This window comes from Galleria mellonella, unplaced genomic scaffold (genome assembly GCF_026898425.1).
Source record: "Galleria mellonella isolate WM207_F2 unplaced genomic scaffold, CSIRO_AGI_GalMel_v1 utg78, whole genome shotgun sequence".
NCBI classification, from domain to species: domain Eukaryota; kingdom Metazoa; phylum Arthropoda; class Insecta; order Lepidoptera; family Pyralidae; genus Galleria; species Galleria mellonella.
The window spans coordinates 3422640-3442850 of record NW_026442151.1 but is presented as its reverse complement, the minus strand read 5'-3'; the positions used below and the strand labels follow the sequence as shown (position 1 = coordinate 3442850).

Below are 20211 nucleotides of genomic sequence, written 5' to 3'. Positions count from 1 at the left end.
GTACTGACGCTTCTTTTTTAGTGGATATAACCCGGTGTACACGTCTATATTAACGGAATATAATAGCGAGGCACCAGTAGAGGATGAAACAATGATAATAAAATCATTTGGCATACAATAGGAATTAATCACGATAGTTTCCAGGTGGGGATATACCTAGCAATGGGAGCTAGTGTTCCCATTTTTAACAACACCTATTTCCTCTGTGCCGACGTAAGGGTCGGTGACCCTGAAGAGACCTTGTATTGTTAATTTTATTTTGCTGAATACAGCATGACATTACAAAATGAACGAACCTGTAAAGGAATAATACTTTTACTCCTCCACAGGAAACTACTCGTTTTATAAAAGGAGTGGGTGAAAACTCAATTATCCTTTTGAAATGGCAATGCTATGATATTAGGGCTTACAGTAAATTTATGTCCTTAATCCTTACATGATGGAGTCAATATTACCTATAGGCGTTTTCATCTACACATTCTAAAAGACATAATTAATCAAAATAATGAGTATTTACACATTTTCTCTATTTTCCAATTTAAAAATATATATAATCTTCTCAATTTAATTAAATATATAATTTAATAATAATTTATTTATTCATTCTGATTCGATACATATAGCAGATTTTGCAGTTCACACAACGTATTTTTTAAAACTCAAGATCAGACCAGAAAAATAAAGAAAGTACACTAGTTATTCTGTGAAATAAATAAATGACAATAGCCACCCAGCAATGTTAGTTTTTTACATCAAAATAGACAGTACAAAAATGAATGAAGTAATGTGAGGGTAGTTTGTTTCTTTATGACTGCTTATGTAAGTAGGTACATAGAAAATTATGTTAAAAATTTAATAGGTATAAGTAAGGACCTACGATAGTGGGGCCGATTCTGAGATCATATGGGCCAGCGTGGCAAATTCAACAAGAATTAATCATGATGGTTTCCAGGAAGAACCACGTAGGCATGTCGATTTCAAAAATTATATAGTTAGCGATGGGGAAATTAGAGCCCATTACAAACAATCCAATTAATCTTTATTAATATTATAAATCTGAAAGTGAGTTTATATCTTGCAATTTGTCATCGTAATGGATCCGCCAATCATTATTATATATTTATTTATTATCTATTTATTGTACCACTTATAAATAATACAAATATATGTATATATTAAGCTTATAGAGTTAAAGTAATCTTTTCCAGACAACTTTTGGGTTGAGGAAAAAAAAAATATAAAATGTCTAGTTTTTATTCTGAACAATCAATATAATTCGGCCACGCTGATGAAGTCGCAAGTAAAAACTATAATAATTAACTCGTTTATAATGGTAACTCCGCCTAAGCTTTCGGTACACGCTGGTGGGACCCTAGTGATAAATGAAGGCAGTTCAATCGGCCAATCGTGAAGAATTTGACTAGAATTAACCACCAGGAGGAACCGCGTGGAGGTCGACCTGATAGGGTATATTGCTAGCAATGGAGCTGTTAGAACTCATTACTAACAAACCCTTCCCCCAGGTACTTCATTGTTTTTATTAATTTAACCCATATAATATAGATACTACCTAATAACACCTATGCTCCTACGTAATAAATGATAAATTAATCTAAGATTAAAAACCGTCCGTAAACCATCGATATCCACACAAAAAAGCTTACTATGATAAGAATATTGTTTTTATCACTTATGTTGCAGATACTTATACATTTTAAACACCATGTATAGGTAATAGATTTAAAGATGAATACCTAAATATCTGCACGTATTTATAATGGATTTCGTCTCGCATCTAAATTATCCAACCTACGAGACAGTCAACAATATGTAAATAGGGTTATATCACTAGGCATTATGTATGTAGGGTTTATAGATTTTTTTTATTGACAATATACCTATTCAGACATGAAATTACGCATAATATATAGGTTTGCTTTATAAATAATATATATTTAGACATAATTGGATCAGTAAATGTACTCAATGTAGTCAACTGATGGAGTTTTTTTTTTTGGTAGATGAAAATGGAATGGTAACCCCGCCTGCGCTAACGGGATACGCTGGCGGGGCACCAGTAAAGGGTGATCGATGAGAATGAAAACAGGCCAGTTAGCCCATCATGATGAATTCAACAGGAATTAACCATGATAGTTTCCAGGGGGAACCACGAGGTCGACTTGGTTGAGTATATTGCTAGCAATGGGATTTTTACTCTCCATTACTAACAATCCCTTTCCCCACTTAACTGATGGAGTTATAACTGCCGCATTTAAGGGCTTCGGACATCACAGAATTCTTTGACAAACTTCAGGGGGTCCCTTGTCAAAAATTGTACTGCTTTTAAATTGAAACATAACAGGTTTCGTTTGATAATAATAAAGACACAGATACTAAGAAGTGAATCACATCAAATTCTACCAGAGTCGTTTCATTTAGCGAAACGGCCAAACTTCAAAGCATAATTAATTTAGTCATACCATATTTTACTTTCACTAAAAATACTTAGATGCCAACTATACACGACTTGATATGTGTATGTATTTGTCTTAGATTATATAAATAGACCATCGCGTCTCAAAAACGGGTTAACTTTTTATCAAATTAGTTGATTCTTTTTTTTATCAGTGTTAATTATACTTATGTATACAATGTATCGTATCGTGACGTATTTTTTAATAAATAAAATGAGTATTTACGCATTAAAAGGATGCAGAAATTGTAAAACAAAATAAATATAGAAGTTATAAAGCAATAACTCATAGTCTTTATCACGCAAAATTGTATGAAAAATTTGACCCGCTTTTCTCAAAGCATTTGTATGGAGACACTCTATCTATATAATGTAAAACCTACACATAAAAATACTTTAATAAAGTATCTTCATAAGAATAGAAGACGCTCTTTAAGTAAAAAGTTTAATCTAAGTTATTTTTATTATAACAGTTTTATAAAATTTCAGCATACCTAAATAAAATAAAAATCAAAAACCATAATTAGCAGCAAACATGTTTTTATTTATAATTAGGTAATTATATAAATAATAGTACGAACATAGGATGTTACAATTTACTATTAACTATACAGTTTTTACAGTACTTATACAACTCAGATGCCAATAATTTATTAGCTCTCAGAGTTTACAGAATAAAAATAGCAAATATATTTAGTTTAATAAAAAATGATAACTTTGCGGTGGAGGTTGCACATTTGAGTTTAAATGTTAAATATGAACCAATCCATATGAGCTAACAAGTCGATTTTTTAATTGGTTGATTTCGGATGAATATTCCAGCATAGTAATAACATAGTGTTAATTATATAGGCTCAGACCAACAAAATAGTATCTATATTGGAATTATTTAGAAGCCTAGTTCATTAAGTAGGTCAAACAAAAGTTAATAGAGCCAACTCAGGGCATTTACAGTAAAATTATATTTATCAACGTCGAGCACGTAAAAAGTCGATGAGATAAAATAAATGGAATTATAATGTTTGGAATTAATTAATAATGTTATTAGTATTTTTGCCTTTATATTAAAAAGTTTAATAAGTTATGAGCATATTTTGTGACTTTACTATTTTTGTGCGTACAGAGATCCGTCTGTACTTTTTTGTTAGTCTAAGTCGATATGTGTGGTGAATAATAAAATTTTGTAAATGGAAATGTGGATAAAAATATGCATATGACAAAATATATAAGGTTTTATACTATATTATATATACAGAAAATATTTCAGTACCATTTTATTATTTTACACTAGAAAACACTGAGGTTTGGCATTCATTTTCGGTACACACTTATATTGTATACAAAAAAACAAGGTTTCAAGTATCAGTCTACCAATTGTGAACACTGGAGTGAACTCCATTCAAGAGAGCATTCTTTAAGTATGACTTGAACAACATAAACATTCAATTAAGGGTTCAAATTTAAACATGAAGGAAAATTTACAAAGAGTTAAAGAAGAGCGTAAATACTGCATTTTTAGACACGGCTTAGTCCATTTCATAATTTTTACTTTTTTTAGGACCAGCTAAATTTCGAGGGCGTAACTAAGATTTGATTTGAGTATGTAGGCAAAGAAAATTAAAAATATACTTGCCACAAAAATGTTTGTCAATAGAAAAAATATTCAGCGCTAAAACGCGCGAAGAGTATATATTTTTGAAACGTTGTCTAAAATTATTAACTTTTCGCTTTCCGAGCTCTTCATTGGTGTACATGTCCCATATTCTAAAATAGAAAGGTGATAAGGGTAGTCGCTCTTTCTAAATTATCTGCTGGTATCAGTATGGTCCTTCAAATGTATAGTATTTATACCTCTACGTATTTGTTATATTCATATCAAATGTTTGAATCTCTCCTGTAAAATTGATAAACATTTAACTAAACATTTGTGAACTAAACTATTTACGTTATAACTTATGTATTATATAATTAATAATTGACGAAAAAGTTTATAGTAAGACTTCGATACTATTTCATTGAGATTACAAATAGAGTTTAACACGTAGATAAAAAAAAAAATACAGATTAAATAATCATAGAAGAGGTATGTATTAGAGATTTTGATGCGTTTCCTAAGTGGCAAATGTCATCTTGCATCCACTTAGCATCTATTATCTATTCAACGTGTGGATTTTCTATTAAAAATAAAAAAAAGGTTCGTTTTTTTTACTAATATTTTTTCTTACCAACTGATTGTTAAACATTGGTTGATAATAAAAAAAAAAATATTGGAAAACATATTCATCAAACGTATTTATATTACCAAGTATAACGTATGTAACTGATATATATGACTTTTACAGGCTTACGTCGAACTCATTAGCATCCTTTTAAGTGTTCTAGCAGAGAAAAATTTAATTGTAAAATAATTAACCCAACATATTATTTAAGTTGCCCATACTTACATATTGCTTACAGCTGCCAAATATTTTGTTAATTTAAGATTCATGTTTCAAGGAAAATCTTTAGTTTCTCAATTAGAATACTTGCTAAAAGGATGTTAAAAATTTCATTTCACTTTGTATATTAGGCGGTTTCAATTTTTAATATTTCACTGGCTCTGGTTTTTTCTCGAGAACGTTGTCTTTTGAACACATTAGGTGTATGAGATTGCTATCGTTTTATCTACCGTATTAGAACACCATCACTTGATTATACAATTTTTATATTCATACTCTGCCTCGTAAGGGACTTCACGTTACATTGATATTTTTTTTTCTTTACATGTACAAAATCACATAGAGAGAAATATGACGAAATAGACGGAAAATATTAAATCAAATCTTTCCATTTGTTAGCAAATATAAACTTTGCACCATAGTCCGTTAATTCTGTACGCGTTGTACATTTAAATGTAGAAATATTTTAAGAGCTATACAGTAAATTAGACCCTAGTACTATATTTGTTTGTAAACCATAGACTTAATAAAATACATAATAAGTTATAACAATCCCAGATAGGATACACAGGTTTTTGTTAATTGCTACCATTTATAAACGTAATATTTGACTTGCCCGCAGTTCGTTGAGCACATTCGAGAAGCCGGTCACCGTTTCTCACATTAAATTTATTAATAACATTTACTTTACCATCACCAGAGAATTGGCAATGTGTGACAAAAAGTCGTAATATTGACCAAACTTGGTCTCACGATAAATGAGAGAAAATAGACCTATTAAATAAATAAATGTAATGAGTCATTACCATGCTAATGACTTATGCGGAATTTAGAAATTATGGACGACTAACTTAACTAACAGGTACTTAGTGGTGAGGCACCATTGTGATGTTCGTTTGAATAATAAGAGTTTGCGCAGACGAGCGACTTTTGTTTGAGGAAAACAAATTTCTCCGTTGTATCCGGCGGGGGTTTGTGACGTCATAGAATGTTATATATATTCTATAAGTTAAAAATTACATTAAACTGTGCCCTTGTCTGCGCGAACCCTAAAACATTAGAACTAACAAACATGGGTGCTTATTTCTAATTTGTATCGAAGAGAAAAATACCAAGAAAAAAGGAAAAGTTCTATCGAATAGCTTAAGGAAAAAACAGCACGGTATCTTAACAATCTGATAAATTTAGTGTAGAACAGACACGAGTATTGTTTTATAATATAAAAGAAAAAAATATCTGCAGGCTGACTATTAACATTACTGAATTGTTCCTCTTACACAAGTGGCAAATCAAACAACAACAACAAATCTATGGATCGAATCGTTTCAGTTAGCACTCGTATGAGATAGAATAAAATATCGGATATCGCCATCTCATTTTATCTCAAGGACTTGCTAGCGATGACAATTCTATTTATACATTCATACGCCTCTTGTTTAGCAAAGATTGGGATAAAATTGAAACCTCATCAAATGTTAGTGGACGTCACTATTTTTCTAATAATATTAATATTTATCCGATATGATTTCAATTCGAGTGTCAAGTCAGCTCACAGGTTTTGGAGTATTTGATTAATATATTAATGCTAAAGATTTTTTCTCTTCAATAATTTAACTGGTACATATCAAGAATGTTGGTACAGCATGTTATGTCATACAAAAGTCTAAAATACAACTAATATGTACACATACAATTCTTTGAGTCTTAATTAAAACTACAATTCACTTCACATTGAGAATGTCTATAATATTTTATTATTTATTTACATATAATTTGTTTTTACACTTGACATATTTAGCAAACAATTTTGGTGATTTTTTATTGTTGCCATTAATAATAAAAGAGACTAAAAAATTATTCGAGCTATTTATTCTATTTATGCAGTGATCTAGACATAAACACAAGTCAAGATTATTTATTAAATTTACCAAGTATAAAAAAAGAGTTCTTTTTAACTTTAGTTTTAAGTTAGAATAATTCCAAAATCAATATCACAATAGTAAAGACTGCCATATTAAGAAAAATATCGTTTAAAGAAAGCCTAATTTAACTAATACTTTTTAATTCAATTAACTTGGCATTATTTATATACATCAATTAGCACATTTAGTAAAGGAATTTAACATATAACTGTTAAATAAAAAATAGAATAATATTTTAAGTTATAAAAAAAAAGTCCCTTGGGAATATCTTAGACACCATGTGTAAAGGTAGGCATGGGCGATACCGGCATCCGCCCAGATATCTATATAATGGGTTCCTTTGGACTTTGACGGCGGAGAAAAAATCGTCACTATTTCAATATCGCCTATACTAGACAGGTATTTGTATTAATTTCGATCGGATGAATATATAAATATCGTAATACGACTACAATATCTATATATTGTAACTGTATATTACCACTTTTAGTAGAAAGATAGTTTGCAAATATATATATTAAAAATATAAAACTGAGTATCAAGTTTTCTTCTTTGAGTGTCTTGTATTGAATATTAAAATTGCAATGATATATAACAATCCTAATATACAATTTATTAACAAACATTAAAACTTAATAATATTTAAAGGCACAACGATTAATATCAACCGTAAACATGTGGGTAACTAATGACTGATAAATAATGTTGAAAATATAATATATAGGTTAATTCTTTTCATTTTTATTTTACAGTTGACAGCAGCTGTAGTTGAACTTATATTTTGTAAATTTTATTAATTTTAAATCAAGTATTAAAACATGCCCTCAACTATGAAGGGCATCACAATTAATGTTTTAGTCACATCAAAGTACATTTTAAATAATTAATTAGAAACACTGAATATTTTTTAATTTTTGTAAAAACATCCATATAAATACTCTTAAGCGTTCGTTTTTAACAAAAATAAAAAAAAATTGTTTTTTACAGATTTGTTCCCCGTATGCACAGGTCTTAAATAAAAGACAGTATTGCCAAATGTAAAATAAAAAAAATCGAAAAGGTTAACCATTATGTGGATAGATTACTATTTCGGTTTAGATGGACACGGCGGGGCGGGGCGGTGAGGGCGCGGGGCTGGTTCCTCGTACACTTCGTCGTAGAGTCCCGCATTCGCATATGTCGCCTGTGTGCTACCGTACCGCCCTTGGTTCCCCGCTTCGTTGATCTCACTATAAAAATTACTAGCTGTGTCGTTCACTTCATCGTACGTCACTTGCGCACGCGCAGCGGAAACGTTCGTGCCGTAATTATTACTGTACGTCGAGTAATTATTATAATCAACGTTTTGATACTTTAAAGCAGAGTAATTTTTTGAATTCTGCATTGAATCACTGAAATTCTGTAACTTCTCCCCCTCGTCTTCAAATTTTGGTACGTAGATATTCTTCTCGTAGTCATTCATCGTTCTTACATTGGACGCTGTGGACAATTTCGTGTAGTAATCCTTCGTTTCCAACAGAAACTGCTGTTGGGCGGGATTCATGTCGAAATTATTATAAATGGGAATGTCGTTATATCTGCTCTCGTTGATAGCGTTGCTCGCGGCCTCCGCTAACGTCGACGGATCACCGTAGGCGCTACTATTTGAATAAATATTTTCATTATTTGTATTCTTCGATCTGAGATTCAATGACTCCGAAATTCTGTCGTCGAGCGACATGTTTGCTAACGACGTTATATTCGATTCGTTACGTCTTTCCACAGATTGTGTGTTCGTACTAGCATAAATTGTGACAGGAACTGTATTATATACTGTGTTATTTGGCACTACTGTATTGTTTCTACTTACAACTGTCATATTATTATATATTTGACTAATATCAGTACTAGTGGAAGCTGCATTGCTCGCAGTATAACGATTTGTTTCAACTTGGTTCTGCTGAGTAAAATTAAAATCGTAATTTGGCCGCGAATTACCTTGGCTGGTGGTCGGCCAGTACTGGGAAGTGTCGAAGGGATCTTGCTGAGTAGTTAGGGACGGAGCATTGTTTGGTATCGTTAAATTATCTAAAGATCTAGCACCATAGAGATTCGTGTAGTTTTGGGTATTTGAAGAATTCGCAGAGTACGGTGGTAAACTTTCTATGCTTTGCTCGCTCCAATCTGGCTCTTGACCTAAAACAAGTTTGTTAATAGATTTTTTAATTAAAAAAAAATATATATACATACATTTTTAATATAATAAACAGGAAAAGTTAACGAGTGTGTTAACAGAAAGTTAACCAATTTATAATCTAATGATTTCTTTAAATTTTCAATACTAAAGTCAAGGCCGCTCTATTTTATATTGCCGTCATATTGCAGTAGTAGCTTATAGCATTTGTACAATTCAAACGAATCTCATAATGATACATTTATTAAATCCCATTAAGTTATTTAGAACACGCATTACATCAAAGTTTTTCCTATTTTCATTGGTAGTTATGTCAAGTTCACTTGAAGTGACTAACTGGCAATTATCTCGAATTCTTAAGGTTGTATTTTGAATTTTATTTATTTATTTATTCTTTAGTATAAGGCGTACTTAATGCTAAAAGCATTATTTCCCTGTAAACCTTAGGGAAGTGTCAGAAGTGATTTCATTCACTTGGACTTTTGCAGGTTTGTTTTGTACCCTTAATCACCTTTTATGATATTGTTGAGAAGAAAAGGGACGGTGTATTTTTTTTTAAATACTTTATTAAAAATCATATAGAAAGGAATTTGATGTATAAAAGAAATATAAAATAGACACATAGATGGACTTATAACAAATAGATGCTTATTATTAGTATTCTGTATAAATATTCTGACACTATTTACTGCCTACGGGAATATCAAAGTAAGCAATTATTTATACACACCTATTTCAGGTACATCAATTGGCTCATCGAGTATGGACACATTGTTCATCACTGGTTTCTTTGTTGGCGTACTAAGTCGTGTTGACGGCGGCAAGTCCAAATCGATTAAAATGTCTTCTTTAACCAGTACTGCAACAAAATTAAAACAATGAAGTAATTAGGTTATAACATAAATAATAATGATTTAAAATATTTTAAAAATAGAATTACTGTAAACAGTTCTGTTTATATTTGAAGAAAAAATGCAACTAATTGCGCAATAATAGATGTTTAAAGGATTTTACTTCTGATTACTGCATAGATTCCCAATGGAGACAATGTTGCTCCCAGTGATCGCTAAGGCTTTTAGAGGCATAAAGTGGTAGCAGATATATTGGCAAATTTGTTACAACTATTATGGACTACTATAACCTACTATTGGCCCAATACTGGGCACGATCTCTCCCTCTATTCTCAAAAGAGAATATTGACTTACTATTATTGGTTAGAAAAAGTGGGAATGACTGGACTTCCATAAAAAAATGTTATTTTTTTTACAACAGCAAGAACTGGGTTTATTGCCCGTTCATTTTAGTTAGAACTGCAATCCGAATGGGCGGTAGGATCATAATAAAGTAGTATCCAAAAGTGCTTAAACTTAAGTTTATTAGAACAAAAAGTATTTCTTTCTTATACAACCTATGAAGTGGTATGGTAAATAAATTAAAATGGAAAAAAAAACCTATTATAAGATGACGCGTATGACATTTCGTATGCATACCTTGATTTAAACTTTTTGAATAGTTATCTCTAGTGGCGCGAGACGTCCTCTCGGCCAATCTATCGTTGACTAGCTTATTGTAGTTGAAGTGTTTGCTGCCAGTGTTATGCGCGCGCGTCGTCGGCGGCTGCGTCGACTCGATGGTGCGACGTTTTCGATACACGTCGTCAGAACCGTTCGATGTAACGGCCGACGATGACGTCAAATCTGATACTGTTAAACAGTTATTTTAAGAAAATAACAAACGTATTGAATGGAACTTCACAAAAGTAATTTAACATTATTATTCGTTAACGTAATTAAAGATTATTTTTTTCAATAAATCAACTTAAATTTTAACAAAATTAGTATTAAAGCAATATTATAACTGTGAAATATAGAACTCCCTATTTTATTTAGAATTAATTTATTCAATTTGCCGAAAAATGAAATGAAAAGAAATCTTCAATGTACTAATTTGTGCTGTCAGACCAGTTAAAAGAAAGGCATTCATTCTAACAACATATTGAGAAATTAAAATATATTTTAGTACGTTTGGCAACCCTACACAAATGCTGCTTTTACGTCACATCTCATTTATGGGATTCAATATTCGTCACGTTGCGTCACATTTCGTTTATGGAAGTCAATATTCGTTATCGATGAAGGCGCGACGTTTTGTTACAGCATTACTCAGTAGGTATCCATTTGTATAATCTAATTAATGACAGTACGCAATATTGACAATTAATATGCAGTCATCCATGTTGCATATTTTTACGTAAACTCGGCATTTTCCGCCATTTCACCCGCGCGAACCCATTATCACTTATTCCGGAAATCTCGAAATTTCGAAAAAGAATTTGGAAAATTCGTTCTTTATGGAAGCGATATATAGCATATTTAGTTTCTGAATTCTAACTGAAGCGATTTAGGCTGTCCGTTAATAGATATCCAGTCCCTCAGAATTAATCTCTTTTTTAGTGGTACAGGGTGAACAAAAGGTTTCAAAGATTAATTGGACCTAGGTATTGTCGATATTTATTATCGTCTCAGAGAGAAAATAAAAACAGTTTATCATATTTAAAAGCAAAAAAAAAAAAAAAAAGAAAAATGCATGTCCTTGTTATATACTTTGTTTTTTGACTCAAAGTACATTATGAGAGGGAAACTTTGTACAAAAGTAGTGCTAGTAATATGCCATAAAGTAGTTGTTCTTGCATTGCGGTTTTATTTAGCTTGAAGAGAGGGATATGGCAGTGAAATTACAAAGTACAGGAACACAACGCCATAGTTTCCAGAAATGGAAACACTTGAAGGGTACAATGGGGTCATATTACTTTTTGTAATTTCGTTGTTATTTGTTGATATTCATATTTATAGGCGAAAGTTACCGCTTTCCATTAGATGGGCAGTTTTGTTTCTAAGTTGCGTAAAAAGCATTAGTTAAATTAGTATTGTTATAAATTGTATATAGAGAGGAAAATATCACAAGCGTTGCTAAGTTTCTAGGTATTAAATTAACCAAGAGTGATCAAACGTTAGTCTATTTAGAATCAATTAACAGTATAAACATAGAAGTGTTAATTATACATAAATATGTACACATGTAAATGAATTCTATTGAAGTACAATGGTATCTTATAGTAATAATTACCAATAACAAAAATATCTTAAATACACTATCGGGATTTAAGGCGAAGAAAAAATTTCCGCTAGTACATGATACCTACATAATGTCGGTAATAAAGATGCAGGTATGTAGATACTAGTTACTTGCAAATTTTTTTTTTTTCATAGCGTTAAGTTCCGATAGTGTATTTAAAATATGTGTAAACAACGCGAAAGTTTAAAATTAATTAAAAATCAAAATATTATAAATTTAAGCACAGAGGTAAAATTTATACAAGATTTTTAGAAACACAAGTTTAAATCTATCCTTTTATTCTTTAAACCTAATTGGATTTCATTATATATAATTCCAAATTAATTTCATAGCTAAATATTATTTGTTAGTCTTATTCAATCTAACAAGGAAATCTTAAGTTTCACCTGTGTTAATATCTAATAGCGTCATCGTACGCTTTAATATTTTAATAAACGCAATACTAATTTCACTTTCATGAACGAAAACAAAATCCATACAGCATGACGTGATGGCCACACGTACTATAATCGGATATGGTATAAGCACACGCACGTCTGCGAAAAATATTATAAAGAACGTGAGACGACTCGACTAGCAGTAAAGAAATTGAATTTTATTGTTTTGTCAAAAGTATAAAATCTATACTAATATTATAAACAGGATACACTCAAGAATTAGTCAACCGATTTAAAAAATTAAGATTAAACAAAAAAAAAACTTTACAGGAACTTACATTTCGATATATTTAGTATATTTCAAAATTAGTTATCAAAATTTATCAAGATCTCAAATACATACATATGTACGTATATGTGTAAGTACATAAATTTAGCCAGTATTATTTAACGGGAAATCCTAAAGATTATGAAACCACAAATAATAACCTACGAAGCTAATATTTGACTGATACTCAAATTTCTTATGGGGATAACACATTTACTAAGAATGGATTTTCCAAAATTCCATCAGTAAAGGGAAGTAATGCATAAACGAATATAAATAACAAGACGTATAATCTATACTATACCCTACAAAAGATTATAAAACTTGCCTGAAATAATTTAAAATATATGTGTTAGTAAATAACAAATATATAGAAAAAAATATACTACGCAAATAGCTCAGATTAACACATAAAATCACAAATGGTTACTAAATATCGGAGTCTGATAATGTAACACCTATATGCTAATCGTTATAATTATTAACGAATTGTAATTAACATTAATAAAAGTACTTACCTCTTCGCACTGGAGATAATGTTTGTGACTTCTTTGCAGTTGCACTTGGTACGTGTTTATTTTTAGCTGTCGTCACTAACGTACTGAAATAGGATATTATTAATTAGCACACATTATCTATTACACAAACACCGATAATAGTATTGCATCATTCGCCTAGTCCACAATGAAAGAGTTAGGAATAAATTTGGGGATGAATGATGGATATTACGTTAATAGGTGACGTCATATGATGGATACCGACTAATTCACGCGAGCTACCATAATTGGCACAGTATATTCAGTGTCCTCAATAGGATTTAAGGATACCGTTTCTCATTATTTGTATATTGCAACTTTAGAATTGGGGACACATTTTAATTTTTTTAGTTTTTCTATTATTATTATATTGTAATAAGATTATTAAGGGAGTTAGAAAAAGAGTTGTTTTATATGAATCAAGATATGCTTCATTTTATATAATCTCTTAATAAAACTGTACAAGTCCACCTATATTACGCTCAACGACTATGAAACTACTAATTTCATCCATAAGTTATGTTTAATTTATCAAAATAATGTAAAAAAAAACTATTATTTCGCTAAACATGTACCTAATATAAAAGTTTATATACCTTGGGAAGAGTCCAACGTCGAGGGTCCGTTGATTCTGTCCCTTCCACCAATGTAACTCGGGTCGCTTATCTATTAGAATTATTGCATCGCCGGCTTCTATTGTCATCTGACCTTGCCTCTTATAACTGGAAGAGAGCAAACATGTTTAAGAGCGTCCACATTATAAGACTGACAAGTTCCGTAATAAACACATTTCAATAATGATTAGCTATTTAAGTGGTTTCTTAACTGAAGTAATTCATAATATATAGGACAGGGGTGGCCAATCCGTCGATCGCGATATTGGTCCAGTCGATCGAGGCAAGGCAAAAAATATAATATTTTGCTAATTTAGCGAAATATGTTCAGACGCAAAGCTCACACTAATATAAATATGTAGGTACTACGAACAATTTTTAGTTTTATGTTTTCCCTCTTAATAAAATAATAAATATTACATAACTGTGTACTGAACTATGTTGTTTCATTTGAAATTTTAAGAAGTATGTAATTCGTAAATCACACAGGGTTTCGTCAATAAACAGTAAACCTTGGGTCCACTACCACTGAGGTGGCAAACAAGCATATGGCCCATCTGATGGTAAGCGTTTACCGTAGCCTATGAACGCCTGCAATACCAGAGATATTACGCGCACGTCGCCGACCCTGAAGAAACCTCTTTACCCCCTTTTTAAAGAACCCCATGCATCTCTGAAACTGCGTTGTACGCGACCATTTAAGCTGTAAGGTATGAGGGTGAACACCCTGTCGATGGCGAGCCGTAATTTATATATATATATAGGACATAAATTGAACACTGACAATTAGGTATGATCTTGTATAGTGCATTTGTTATTTACAATTAAACTTGGGTTCTTTATTACTATTAAATGATATATGATTTTAAAAATTATTAGAAGACTGTCATCATTGTGTTCTCTTGTATTTGATATTTATATGTTGTATTTAACGTGTGTATATATATATATATATATATATATATATATATATATATATATATATATATATGTGTGTGTGTATGTATATATATAATTATTTATAATTTATGTAAATATTTATTTAAATTTCTGTCTTGCACTACTACTGCCCACTCACTACTTCCTATGCCACTGTGTTAGGTTGACTGGAAGAAATCTCTTTTAGAGATAAGTTCGCCTTTACTAACATTGTTATTAACTTATTGTTGTTACTGTATGTTTTAGTGCAATAAAGAATATATAATAAATTACAAAATTTTAGCAACAGTATTAACATTTTAAGCAATTCGACTTATGTAAAATTTTTTCATGAATATTACCAATTATCTGCAATATTAAACCGATTTTCTTTCATAACATTCTTACATTTATATAAAATATTTAATTTAAATAGTATTAAATGAATATTATATATTATTCCTCGGAATAAGTACAGTTTAATGTATGCACAAACAAATGTTTGAAGCATCACAATAGGGTAGGAGCGTCAACAATGTCCCGCATAAATCCATTATTGTATTGCATTTGCTGAGTATTGTACATTTTTTTAGGTTTACGTTCAACACTCAGCTTTAACAATTTCCATCAAAATCTTAATATAAACGATCGTGTTCCAAAAAACTAACCTTCAATTCTGGCAAAACCAGTTGATTTCAAATCTAAATTACTGAACCGATTTCGATAAAATTTCTATGGGGCTAATCTGAAAGTATATCCATTCAGAAAAAAAATTGGCTTACAACTGACAGAGTTATAACATAAAAAAATATACAACCGCATTGAGAACCCTTTCTTTTAGAAATCTGTTGAAAAAGACATTTTTATATATTAAGACATGAAACGATCTTACAAGGTTTATTAACACAGATTTCCAGAACTGTTCAATTGATTTTAATGATTTTTTTATTTGTATTGCTTGTTCTAATTTGAAAGATAAGATAGTTTTAGTTATGAGTAACACATTTGCTGGGTCAGCTTGTTTAACTATATCCAGGGAGGTGACATTGTAAAGGATCAGATTATTGAGCTCTGTAGTATATATACATATAACCTTATAGTGAATGAGCGTGAAAGTTTTTGTCTAGATTCAACAACGGACAATTTATGTCGACGTTACCTGAGAGCTGCAATGGCCGTTTCAAATTTATTCGTCTCCATGTACCGCTGTATACCGGCAAATGTGGGCCGTTCCTTGGGTACTAGGTCCCAGCATTGCATCATCAACATGTACACGTCTGGTGGGCATGCATTCGGTGCTGATAGCCGTTGGCCATCGCGCACAATTAATCGGAGTATTTCCGATCCATTCAAACCTGAAGAAGGTTAGTAATGTAATTATTTTCAATTAAAAAATAAGTTAAAAATGCGCATGCGAGTTGCTATTTAGTCCGTAAATATTGGCTGCGGCATCTTTTGTTACTAATGAGTTTCACTTCATTTATATCAAATTTCATGGCCATCGCTATAACGACCGAGGCATTAAATTGGAACAAATAGTCAATTAAACTCAAATTTCACATTTATTTTTCCAGACTGGCGGCGGCGTGGTGAGCCAGGTTGCTAAGCTTCAGAAAATATGATTGCACGTAATAATCGTCGACTGAGACGTTATATTCGTGAGCGTGTGCTGCTCTCAGAGACTAGTCTGCTGTTTACTACTTATGACTGATTATATTTAGTACAATCAATACAAACAAAATAAATTGGTTTTAAAAGAGTAACCATCTAGAAGCTTATAAACAAATCAGTTTAAATAAGATGATTTCTATATTTAAATACATTTGTAAATATGGTTGCCTCAGCTATAATAGAAACCTGGTATGCAATCTATATATCTATTAAAACAACCCATTTGCACTATTAGACACAAACTGTCTCTCCAATATAAGAGGAGAATTTTTACTTACTAATAGTAGAATAGGATTTTATTTTGTTTTCTCTCATTTAAGTCTTTACCATTTTGGTCTTTTGGTAACGGCTACTAACTGTGATTAAATACCATTGGATGAGAAAAGACATAAGTTTCTTTTTATCTTGGTTAATCAATATATAATGCGAAAGAAGACATGTGTAAAAGCTAGTAAGAAATAAAATCTAATTAGCTGTAGTCTAATACTAAAATATTACGTGATGGCCTGATTTCACACCCTTTAAAACCTTTAAATATGACATCATTCCTAATCAGTAGATAAGCATAATTCTTAAACTGAACAATTTTCAAATGAAATTACCAGCTCTCTGATAACTGTATGAGTATGAATTTTATATTCACCTATCCAAGGTTCTTCACCAAATGTGTACATTTCCCAGAGTGCTACGGCGAACATCCATACGTCGGAGGCGTGAGAGAATTGACGCGAGCGGAGCGACTCCGGCGCACACCACGGAAACGGCACGCGGCGCCGCTCGCTCATGACATAACAGTCATCTGCATCTGGCAATGCTCGCATTAGACCGAAATCGCCTATTTTAACCTGTTAATATATAATATAATATAATAATATTTATTCGAGTAGATACAATTAGATTATTGTCCAAGAGTCATTTATTTTATTTATTAAAAATAGCTCTTATTATATAAAAACAATACAACAATAAATTAAAGTTAGACTGTTTACATTTTCGATTTGTACTTCTACATAATAATTTAAAAAATAGTTTTTTGAATAAGAAATTAATATTGTCAAAATTAATATAGGATAATAAGAGGGAGTAAAACCTTTAAAAAATTTCAGCTGAATTTAAAACATTCAGATTTTCGCAATTTATGTATAATACCTTTATACTTAAATGTAACCACACAGGAGAAGCCAAACTAGTATCACAAATTAAACATGTGACTCTATGAATATGCTATACTCCTGTTATCCATCATAATGTTCATTGGTATGAACAACTTACAGATGAACTAATGGGTGTAAATGACAAGGTTTCCATCAGATGACCCACCTTCTTTCATTTCATTCATTACAAATAGTTAAAAGCCGGGGATAGTTATGGTTTTTTTTTTCAATTACAATAAAATTGTAATTAGGCAAGAACTGTACATGATATTTAAAAAAAAATATTATGACAGATCTCAATAATACTAATAGAAGCCAAAATTAAAACTATCTAATAATCTAACTTAAAATCAGGTATCCTGATATGCCATCTTGAAAATAATCTATTTCATTGATTTTCTTATTTCTGAAAACCATGTGTTTTTCACCAAGCAGTAACTAAAAAGCTAGTTTCTTAATAAAATCTATACTTGCCAGTTCTAATGTAGAGAGAAGAATATTTCTACAAGCCAAGTCTCTGTGCAAAAATCTATTCTTCTCCAAATGTGCCATGCCAGCTGCTACTTGGCTCGACCATTTTGATATAAAATTCAATGACACTTTGCCATTCTGACTTCTAATGTAATCCAACAAGGCACCCATTGGAGCAAGTTCACACACCATCATCAACGGATGAAACACTACTCCATGGAGTTTAATAAGATTGGGATGATGCAAACTGTGCATTGCTTCAACTTCTCTCCGGAAGTCATCATAAATGCCAGGCTGTGAGAAAGCATCTGCTTTCAACACTTTAACTGCAACTGGTATAGTTTGTGGAGGCTGGGTAGACACTTTCCATTCTCCTTTTTTTACAACTCCAAATGATCCATTGCCTAATTCATTATGCAGACTAAAAAAAATTATTTTCTATAATGTCTAAATACTTTGAATAGAATGTGAGATATTTTGTATATAAATAATATTAAATTGTTTATAAATTTATATAATAAAATAAACTTTATATTTAAAGCTAGTTATTATCTTTAAATAGCTTCTCTCTCATACCAAATATGTGTATACCAATCTTCTTTAAGTGCTAAGAATAAATAAACAAATTCATTTTCACATTTATAAAATTAGTAAGGACATTATACAATTATGTATCAAATAATATTGTAATAAATATGCTCAGTAATTAATAATCTTTGTTGTAATCAAAGGCAAATTCTTTGACTTGTTGATACAGTGACCATAAGACACTTCAATAAACTTATTAGAATCTAATATGACAGGTGAAGTGTTTATTGTCATGATTCAGATTTTGGGCTATTAGCAGTTTTGTATCTTGTATAAACAAAGCTTTACCAGATTCGAATTTAAATATACAATTGAGCCTGTATATTATGAATAAAATAAACAATTTTATTACAAGAACTATGCTTACACAATATCCTTCTCCAATATTATACATGTTGTTTGTGGCTCATTCTGCTGTGCTGGTTTTAATGCTAAGTCTGTTTTTTCTCTAGAAATTGAACTGGAGGATGTACCAAAGAGTTTACTCCAAAATTTTCGATTCCATAACAGCAATTTCTTTTTTCTAACTGCATCAAACAGTCTACGAATTCCAGGTTTACTGATACCAATTCTCTCTAAATCTTCTGCATGAACATAATCAAAGTGCGCCAACCTTGTTATCTAGAAAATTATTAAAGTCTATGAAGCTTAATGAACTAAATTACAAACATTATATCTACCTACTTAATCACAACAGTGTTACCTGCAACTGATCTCTAATTGGTAAATAAAACTGTTCCAGCTGCACATTGCGTAGTATTTCACAAAGCCATTCTGTTCCCGAATCCATTGCGGATTTCTAGTTTTTATTACATGAAAATCTCTAGAACGGCTAGCTATCATCTCATGCAGGAAGTTAGATACATGAAGATCGTTTGAGTTAAATGATAACTTTACGTTAGGGATTCCACTTGACGTCAAACGTATTTTTCTCCTTAAACTAAATACAAGTTATATTATAATAATACATAAACACACATTTTAAAAGATTATTCTCATACATATTACAACTAAAAACGACATAAATTTCACAAGAACAAGAAACGGACTATTCTACACAGATAAAAAATTAAAATGTCAAAGTCAAAGATGACAGATACATCATTGTCATTCAATGAATGAAATCTCAACAGTGATATAATATGAGTATTTTATTCGATTTAAATAAAATTTATAAAAAAAAAGTAATGTTTTTAAATTTCATTTAAAAAAAAATAAAAGTACAAGTAATACTACTATAGATAAAAAAAAATAAAGGAAAAATTGATTAAAAGCTTTGATGTTTCAACAGAATCAATAATAATCTTTTTTTTTTAATCAAAATTGTGATTTGAGAGAGCACCGATAACAAATAACAGACAGACAGACGGAGGAAAAAAATTGCGCCATAAGAGTTGTTTTGTACTATTTAAT

General features: G+C 30.9%; 1 protein-coding gene and 1 long non-coding RNA gene across 4 annotated transcripts; one reads left to right on the top strand and one right to left on the bottom strand.

The window, feature by feature from the left end:
• Positions 1 to 2996: 2996 nt before the first annotated feature.
• LOC113517283 (activated Cdc42 kinase Ack) lies at positions 2997 to 19841 on the bottom strand. Of its 3 annotated transcripts, XR_008253634.1 has the most exons (11): positions 19502 to 19841; positions 19166 to 19419; positions 18214 to 18631; positions 17229 to 17430; positions 16074 to 16269; positions 13979 to 14104; positions 13365 to 13447; positions 10497 to 10709; positions 9737 to 9865; positions 6599 to 9008; positions 2997 to 6147 (listed from the first exon to the last, which is right to left on the bottom strand). XR_008253634.1 is itself a non-coding variant. In XM_026901920.3 (10 exons), exons 1-10 carry the CDS (start codon positions 19586 to 19588, stop codon positions 7918 to 7920), a joined length of 2799 nt encoding a protein of 932 aa, XP_026757721.2. In that variant the 5' UTR covers positions 19589 to 19841; the 3' UTR covers positions 2997 to 7917. The 3 variants fall into 3 exon arrangements, 2 of the variants coding, with proteins under 2 accessions (XP_026757721.2, XP_026757722.2); XM_026901920.3 differs by having other exon boundaries at positions 2997 to 9008; XM_026901921.3 differs by lacking the exon at positions 10497 to 10709 and having other exon boundaries at positions 2997 to 9008.
• Positions 16156 to 17391, top strand: LOC128202191 (uncharacterized). Its single transcript, XR_008253635.1, has 3 exons — positions 16156 to 16278; positions 16489 to 16774; positions 17267 to 17391. It is a non-coding gene; the product is annotated as an uncharacterized LOC128202191 (long non-coding RNA).
• Positions 19842 to 20211: the final 370 nt, after the last annotated feature.

What these genes read in the sequence shown, in the direction of transcription:
- LOC113517283 (XM_026901920.3), bottom strand. Translation starts at nt 19,588, where the DNA reads ATGGATTCGGGAACAGAATGGCTTTGTGAAATACTACGCAATGTGCAG. An exon ending in ATATTGGAGAAGGATATTGT is followed by an intron (nt 18,632 to 19,165) that starts GTAAGCATAGTT and finishes AATTTTTTTTAG; the next exon opens with TCTGCATAATGAATTAGGCA. An exon ending in TTCTCTCTACATTAGAACTG is followed by an intron (nt 17,431 to 18,213) that starts GCAAGTATAGAT and finishes ATATATTAACAG; the next exon opens with GTTAAAATAGGCGATTTCGG.